General features: G+C 34.6%; 1 protein-coding gene across 1 annotated transcript; it reads left to right on the top strand.

Annotated features, from left to right (window-relative positions):
* Nucleotides 1-5034: 5034 nt before the first annotated feature.
* Nucleotides 5035-8934, top strand: LOC108632251 (uncharacterized protein K02A2.6-like). Its single transcript, XM_018036690.1, has 2 exons — nt 5035-6637; nt 6770-8934. Exons 1-2 carry the CDS (start codon nt 5035-5037, stop codon nt 8932-8934), a joined length of 3768 nt encoding a protein of 1255 aa, XP_017892179.1.
* Nucleotides 8935-9224: the final 290 nt, after the last annotated feature.

Below are 9224 nucleotides of genomic sequence, written 5' to 3'. Positions count from 1 at the left end.
CTTTATTTTTAAATTCTCTACCTCCTTCGCTGTGAATTTCTTTAATTTTACTGTAAAACTGATTTTCAACTTCCAAACAAAAGGCTTTCAACTTATCAATTACTTCTGACTCATGTCGTAAACAGTAAACCTGTGTAAACCTTGAAAAATCATCTTTAAAAATAAGAAAATAGAGTTTGTTGCCTAATAACTCGACTTTCATAGGACCACATATATCCGTGTAAATAATTTCGCGAGGTTTAGTCGCGCGCTCAGTTTCCTCATGAAAACTTGAACGATGCTGTTTTCCGTACGCACAGCCTTCACAGAAAAAATCGTTATCCACAATGTTAATATTTATTTTTATTTTTTTTAATTATTTATTATTATTAATAGTTCATGCCATAACTGCAGTGTGTCCAAATTTGACTTGACTACTTTGCCCCCAAAGTTAGAGGTTAATAATAAAAATATAAAAAATATGCCTTCTCTATCTTTCTTTGAAATAATAAAATCTATACCCTTCTTAGCAATGAATTTAACAGAAAACAGATTTCTTTTTATATTCGGAACATATAAAACGTCATGCATTGTACCTGCTAACCATTTACCGTTTACAAAAGTCTCTACATCGATATTTCCTTTATCATCATCATCGCTTACATAAATGTACCATCACTGATTTCTATTTTTACCTTTTCGTCGAAATTTTCGAAGACGCTGAACCATTCCCGTCGTCCCGTCATGTGCTCCGAAGCTCCTGAGTCGATTACCCATGTATCATCGTTCGTGATTTGCGTCGTTGAACTTCTTTTTCCCAGTAGACCGAGTTTGTTCGTTGGCTTATCGTTGCTGCCCTCATGTCTCTGGTTCTTGAATTTACCATCCCTTTGATTGTTTTGAAAGCAATTCTTACTGGTGTGGCCTTTCTTCTTACATACAAAGCATCTGAAGCAGTCTTTCTTCAAATGTCCAATTTTTCCGCAGTTAAAACAACTTAGACTTGCTTTCCACTTCCAGTTCTTCTCATCTGTTTCTGCAGGTCCCTTTTGTAGTGACTAGCCTTCATTACTAGTGCCACTGATTCTTCTTAATGCTCTTCGTCTTCTCTCCACCTAGATTCTTCTGTTATTAATCTGGTAGTGAGACTGTCTAAGATTTTCTTCGTTTCATCAACAGAATTCCATGCACTGTGGAAATACGTGTACTTTTTCGGCAACGTCATTAAAATGCTTGTAATGAGCATTTTCTCTCCGATGTCACTCCCAAGGGCTTTCATCTTTGCTGCCAGCTGCTCCAATTTTGATAAATTATGTGCTGCACTTTTAAATTCTTCCCACTTGAAATCGAAGAACTGCATCTGGACCATACTTAGATTTTCATCTGATTTCATATCATAAACTGCATTCAGCTTCTTCCATATCATAAACTGCATTCAACTTCTTCTGTTGTGCAACCTAGAAGTAGATCTAGGGGCTTCTTTTCCACTGCTGTGACAATTAATTTTCTTGCAGTTTTGTCTGTCTTCAGAAATCTTTTAAGGTTAGCTTCGTACGTAGCTACACATTCCGCTGGATGAATCAACGCACCGTTAGACACGCCAACCACGTCGTCATCTTCTTCCAATCTTTCTTCCAAAAACGCATAACAAAACGCCACTGGAGCCAGTTTTCTTTGCCACGCAGTTTCTCTATCTTTACACTCGCTGATTTCATTCTTCTTGCTTTATTGGTCGCACAACACTTTTATTCTTTTCTACACAATACGTATCAGTTAATTTCTGTTTTTACTATCCACTTCGCGACTCTGGGCCCATAACCTGATGTGATTATTTAAGAATAAACACTATACTATTTCAGAGAAATAGGAACAGTAATATATTTAGAGTTAATATGAATTTCACAATATAATTAGTAAGTCCTGCTCACTGGCAGCGGTCCGTCTTGTTGTATGTGAGTGAAGATGGCAGTAGGAGCAGAGCGAGCACGGGACAAGTGAGACTGCTGAGACTAAGGATAGTTATATTAAATAAAGATGTTTACGTATTAAATAAATATATCTTTAAATATACCTCTTGGAAAATATAATGAAACATGGCGCAGTCGGTAGAGTGATCAAAAAGAAGTGATCGCTTAAAATTAAGTAAATATCGAGGGATTGAGAAATTTGAAAAAGAGGTTAAAGGACCATAACGATTTCGCCACGTGTGCAAGGTAGGAATATCAATTAAAATGGATACAAAAATTCCGCCGCAATTAGAATTGAGTGGTAATATTGCCGAAAATTATAAAAAATTTAAACAAAGGTTAGAAATTTATCTAATGGCAAATGATTTTGATGGAAAACCGGACGAAAGAAAAGTAGCGATACTCTTAAATATTATCGGTGAAGAGGGGCTGGAGGTTTTTAATAACTTTCAGTTAGGAGAAGTTGAAAGAAAGAATTATAAAATTGTTCTCGATAAATTTGATGAATACTTTCTACCTCAGAAGAATGTCATATATGAAAGGTATAATTTTTATAAAAGATGTCAAGAGAACAATGAACCATTTGAAATTTTCCTGAAAGAGGTGAAAACATTGGCGAAAGGCTGTGAGTTCCTGGAAGAAAAGGATATGATTAGAGACAGGATTGTCTTGGGGATCAATGATTCTAAAGTTCAAGAGAAATTATTAAGTATAAGAGATTTGAAGCTCGAGAAAGCAATTCAAATTTGCAAAGCTGCAGAAGTGTTAAAAGAACAAATGAAAGAGATGACAGAGGTGAAAAAGGTAGAAAAAGTGGAAAAGAAAGGTGTAAAAAACCCACAAAAAATTTACAACCAGAAGAAACTTCAATTGGAAAATGGCAAGGCTCATGAAAAAAATAAGTTTCAATGTAGACGTTGTCAGAAGTGGCATGGGCCAAGAGAATGTCCAGCATTTGGAAAAGAGTGTCAAAAATGCGGCAAACTAAACCATTTCAAAGTAGCTTGCAAGGTGAGGCAAGTGCAAAGAATTGAAGCTGAAGCAAATGATGAAGAAGAATATTTGGTCATCGATAGCGTGGGACAAACAAGGAAAGAGATATTTGAAGTACGGAGCAACGCCTGGTATGAAGATCTGATCATAGAGGGTCGCAAGATTAAATTCAAATTGGATACAGGAGCGGAGGCAAACATAATCCCATACTCAACGTTTCAGCAACTACGAAGCCAAAAACTGGTGAGGACGAAAACTGTATTAGAAGCATACGGTGGAGTCAAGTTTAAACCAGTGGGAGTTGTTACCTATAAGTGTAAAGCGAAGGATAAGATGATAGATTTAACATTTTTAGTAGTAGATGTAGATAGAGTGCCATTGTTAGGATTAGAGGCGTGCGTGAAGTTGCAGTTTATCAAAAGAATAGACAAGATTCAAACTGTGGAGACTAGAGTAGAATTTATAGAAGTGAATAAAGATTTGTTTACGGGGTTAGGAAAATTTCCGGAGAAATGCAAAATAATTGTAAAAGAAGATGCAATACCAGTAGTCAGAGCACCGCGGAGAGTTCCATTAGCAATTAAAGACAAATTAAATAAGACGTTACAAGAGTTAGAGAAAAAAGAAATAATTAAAAAAGTTGAGGGGCCAACAGATTGGGTGAGCAATTTAGTAGTAGTGGAGAAACCAAATGGATCACTAAGAATTTGTATGGATCCGTCAGATCTGAATAAAAGTATTGTAAGAGAACAGTGTCTACTACCAAAGATAGAAGAGATTCAAGCGACGTTGTCGGGAAAAGATTGGTTTACAGTCTTAGATATGAAGGATGGATTCTATCAGGTAGAATTAGACGAGGAATCCAGTTATCTTTGTACGTTTAGCACACCGTTTGGAAATTATAGATTTCTAAGGTTACCTTTTGGAGTAAGTCTGGCACCTGAATTCTTTCAAAAGCAGAGTTATAAAAAATTTGGAGACATAGAAAATGTAATTGTTTACATAGATGATATTATAATATGTGGTGATACCAAAGAAAGTCATGATGCCGCGCTAAATAAAGTGTTAGAAAGAGCTAGATTGAATGGAGTTAAGTTTAATATGGATAAAGTGCAATTTAGGCATAGAAAAGTTAAATATCTTGGTCATCAATTTTCAAAAGAAGGTATGAGTCTTGATGATGAAAGAGTAAGAGCAATAAGACAGTTGAAAAGACCTAATAACAAAAAAGAAGTGCAACAAGTATTAGGTAGTTTTAATTATTTTCGTAGCTTTATTCCAAATTTAGCTGAAATGTCGGAACCCTTGAGAGGATTACTAAAGAGAGATAAAGAGTTTAGTTGGGCGAAGGCTCATGATGAAGCCTTTGAAAAAATTCAGGATAGTCTAATAAAGGCGCCGGTTCTAGCAAATTTTGATGTCAGAAAGGAATTGGTATTACAGACAGATGCGTCCAGTAAAGGGTTAGGAGCATGTTTGATGCAAGGTGGTAAACCATTATCGTATTTTTCAAGAAGTTTAACCGACACGGAAAAACAATATGCGCAAATAGAAAAAGAGTTTCTTGCTATTACGAGTGCAGTAGAAAAGTTTAAAAATTATTTATATGGGAACAAATTTAAAGTATTGACGGACCATAAGCCGTTAATTGGTTTAATGAATAAAAACCTGTCAGAAATTATATCACCCAGGTTGCAAAGAATGCGTTTAAAATTAGTAAAATATAACTTAGAAGTACAATACATCCCAGGAAAAGAATTATATGTAGCTGATATGTTATCTCGAAATTTTGTACAAGAGATTGTAGAAGATGATAAGGACATGAAAGAAGTAGTTCACAATGTAAGGGCCATAATTAATATTTCGGATAGGATGAAAGAGAAATTTCAAGTAGCAACGGAAAGCGATGAAATATTGAAGAAAGTAAAGGGATTTTGTGTGAAAGGATGGCCAAAAGTTTCTAAAACAGAAAGGAGCGATAAAAAGAAGTGATCGCTTAAAATTAAGTAAATATCGAGGGATTGAGAAATTTGAAAAAGAGGTTAAAGGACCATAACGATTTCGCCACGTGTGCAAGGTAGGAATATCAATTAAAATGGATACAAAAATTCCGCCGCAATTAGAATTGAGTGGTAATATTGCCGAAAATTATAAAAAATTTAAACAAAGGTTAGAAATTTATCTAATGGCAAATGATTTTGATGGAAAACCGGACGAAAGAAAAGTAGCGATACTCTTAAATATTATCGGTGAAGAGGGGCTGGAGGTTTTTAATAACTTTCAGTTAGGAGAAGTTGAAAGAAAGAATTATAAAATTGTTCTCGATAAATTTGATGAATACTTTCTACCTCAGAAGAATGTCATATATGAAAGGTATAATTTTTATAAAAGATGTCAAGAGAACAATGAACCATTTGAAATTTTCCTGAAAGAGGTGAAAACATTGGCGAAAGGCTGTGAGTTCCTGGAAGAAAAGGATATGATTAGAGACAGGATTGTCTTGGGGATCAATGATTCTAAAGTTCAAGAGAAATTATTAAGTATAAGAGATTTGAAGCTCGAGAAAGCAATTCAAATTTGCAAAGCTGCAGAAGTGTTAAAAGAACAAATGAAAGAGATGACAGAGGTGAAAAAGGTAGAAAAAGTGGAAAAGAAAGGTGTAAAAAACCCACAAAAAATTTACAACCAGAAGAAACTTCAATTGGAAAATGGCAAGGCTCATGAAAAAAATAAGTTTCAATGTAGACGTTGTCAGAAGTGGCATGGGCCAAGAGAATGTCCAGCATTTGGAAAAGAGTGTCAAAAATGCGGCAAACTAAACCATTTCAAAGTAGCTTGCAAGGTGAGGCAAGTGCAAAGAATTGAAGCTGAAGCAAATGATGAAGAAGAATATTTGGTCATCGATAGCGTGGGACAAACAAGGAAAGAGATATTTGAAGTACGGAGCAACGCCTGGTATGAAGATCTGATCATAGAGGGTCGCAAGATTAAATTCAAATTGGATACAGGAGCGGAGGCAAACATAATCCCATACTCAACGTTTCAGCAACTACGAAGCCAAAAACTGGTGAGGACGAAAACTGTATTAGAAGCATACGGTGGAGTCAAGTTTAAACCAGTGGGAGTTGTTACCTATAAGTGTAAAGCGAAGGATAAGATGATAGATTTAACATTTTTAGTAGTAGATGTAGATAGAGTGCCATTGTTAGGATTAGAGGCGTGCGTGAAGTTGCAGTTTATCAAAAGAATAGACAAGATTCAAACTGTGGAGACTAGAGTAGAATTTATAGAAGTGAATAAAGATTTGTTTACGGGGTTAGGAAAATTTCCGGAGAAATGCAAAATAATTGTAAAAGAAGATGCAATACCAGTAGTCAGAGCACCGCGGAGAGTTCCATTAGCAATTAAAGACAAATTAAATAAGACGTTACAAGAGTTAGAGAAAAAAGAAATAATTAAAAAAGTTGAGGGGCCAACAGATTGGGTGAGCAATTTAGTAGTAGTGGAGAAACCAAATGGATCACTAAGAATTTGTATGGATCCGTCAGATCTGAATAAAAGTATTGTAAGAGAACAGTGTCTACTACCAAAGATAGAAGAGATTCAAGCGACGTTGTCGGGAAAAGATTGGTTTACAGTCTTAGATATGAAGGATGGATTCTATCAGGTAGAATTAGACGAGGAATCCAGTTATCTTTGTACGTTTAGCACACCGTTTGGAAATTATAGATTTCTAAGGTTACCTTTTGGAGTAAGTCTGGCACCTGAATTCTTTCAAAAGCAGAGTTATAAAAAATTTGGAGACATAGAAAATGTAATTGTTTACATAGATGATATTATAATATGTGGTGATACCAAAGAAAGTCATGATGCCGCGCTAAATAAAGTGTTAGAAAGAGCTAGATTGAATGGAGTTAAGTTTAATATGGATAAAGTGCAATTTAGGCATAGAAAAGTTAAATATCTTGGTCATCAATTTTCAAAAGAAGGTATGAGTCTTGATGATGAAAGAGTAAGAGCAATAAGACAGTTGAAAAGACCTAATAACAAAAAAGAAGTGCAACAAGTATTAGGTAGTTTTAATTATTTTCGTAGCTTTATTCCAAATTTAGCTGAAATGTCGGAACCCTTGAGAGGATTACTAAAGAGAGATAAAGAGTTTAGTTGGGCGAAGGCTCATGATGAAGCCTTTGAAAAAATTCAGGATAGTCTAATAAAGGCGCCGGTTCTAGCAAATTTTGATGTCAGAAAGGAATTGGTATTACAGACAGATGCGTCCAGTAAAGGGTTAGGAGCATGTTTGATGCAAGGTGGTAAACCATTATCGTATTTTTCAAGAAGTTTAACCGACACGGAAAAACAATATGCGCAAATAGAAAAAGAGTTTCTTGCTATTACGAGTGCAGTAGAAAAGTTTAAAAATTATTTATATGGGAACAAATTTAAAGTATTGACGGACCATAAGCCGTTAATTGGTTTAATGAATAAAAACCTGTCAGAAATTATATCACCCAGGTTGCAAAGAATGCGTTTAAAATTAGTAAAATATAACTTAGAAGTACAATACATCCCAGGAAAAGAATTATATGTAGCTGATATGTTATCTCGAAATTTTGTACAAGAGATTGTAGAAGATGATAAGGACATGAAAGAAGTAGTTCACAATGTAAGGGCCATAATTAATATTTCGGATAGGATGAAAGAGAAATTTCAAGTAGCAACGGAAAGCGATGAAATATTGAAGAAAGTAAAGGGATTTTGTGTGAAAGGATGGCCAAAAGTTTCTAAAACAGAAAGGAGCGAGTTATTAGTGTATAGTAACCTGCGGCATGACCTAGTGGCATTAGAAAATGTTATATTATACAAAGATAGGTTGGTAGTGCCAGTATCATTACGTGAAGAAATGTTAAAAATTGGTCATGAATCACATAATGGAAGTAATAGAATGCTAAGTAGAATGCAAGAAGCGTTATATTGGCCGTGTATGAAAAATGATATTGAGCAATATACAAAAAAGTGTGAAATTTGTAATAAATTTAGTCCAGCCAAGATAGCTGAACCCATGTTGAAACATAAAATTGTTGGGAGGCCATTTGCAAAAATAGGAGTGGATATTGCACAATTTGGTATACATAATTTTGTCATAATCATGGATTATTTTTCAAAATGGTTAGAAATTATAAAAATCAAAGATAAAACGGCACAATCAGTGATAGAAGCCTTTAAGAAATGTTTTGCAACTCATGGAATACCGGAGATAATAGTGAGTGATAATATGCCTTTGGCATCATATAAATTTAAAAACTTTGCTGAGTTATGGGGAATTAAATTAATAACGTCTAGTCCACATTATCCTAAAAGTAATGGACAAGCAGAAAGTGGGGTGAAAATAGTAAAAGCGTATCTCAGAAAAGAAGTTGATTTAGATACGGCGTTATTAAATTATAGAACAACGAATATTCCAGGGGTAGGATTGTCACCAGCACAAATTCTTATGGGAAGACAATTAAGATCGAAAATTCCAATAAAACAGAACAGCTTAATTAAAAAGAGGATCAGTAATAAAGACATTTTAGGTAAATTGCGAAACAAGCAAGAAAAGTATAAAAAGGCATATGATAAGAGAACGATGTACCAGGGTAATTTTCGTATAAAGCAACAAGTATTTTATAGAAAGGGTAATGTATGGGAGAAAGCGGTAATTGTGAAAAAGTGTAAAGAGCCGAGATCATACATTATAGAAACTCAAGAAGGAAGTAGAGTGAGAAGAAATAGTAGGGACTTAAAAGAAAATATTGGTAAAAGGAGATCAATAATTAATGATGAAGTTCCATGGGAGGAGGAAGAAATAGAGAGAATTCAAAATAGTGAGGAAGGTGAAGAAAGAGTACCTACTCAGGAGACTGGAATTGTATTGGACAGTCAAAACCGATCTCAGAGAGAGAAGAGAACAACGCGCGTACCAAGTAGATTTAAGGATTATACTCTGTATTAAATTAAGAAACTTTAAAATAATACGTATTAAATAAATATATCTTTAAATATACCTCTTGGAAAATATAATGAAACAAATAAAGAGTCTACAATCGTTCAAAAAGGATTTTATTTATTCATCTCTCACCCCACATCGTATACATTTCTTACACATTATCGATCCATGATACCTCTCGTCAGTACCTTCCTCACCCGGCAAAATCACTCCATTTAATCAATTTCAAGAAAAAGAATCGAACGCCTCATCTTTAATGTACAAAGAATTATTATTCAGAAATAATGTTCACACAC

The sequence above is a fragment of the Ceratina calcarata genome, unplaced genomic scaffold (assembly GCF_001652005.2).
Source record: "Ceratina calcarata isolate Rehan_Ccalc_2016 unplaced genomic scaffold, ASM165200v1 scaffold1039, whole genome shotgun sequence".
NCBI lineage: Eukaryota > Metazoa > Arthropoda > Insecta > Hymenoptera > Apidae > Ceratina > Ceratina calcarata.
This window is presented reverse-complemented; position numbering and strand designations above follow the sequence as displayed.

Coding starts and splice junctions, on each gene's coding strand:
- LOC108632251 (XM_018036690.1), top strand. CDS start 5,035: ATGGATACAAAAATTCCGCCGCAATTAGAATTGAGTGGTAATATTGCC. Junction 6,638..6,769: donor CGAGGAATCCAGTTATCTTT/GTACGTTTAGCA, acceptor TTGTTTACATAG/ATGATATTATAATATGTGGT.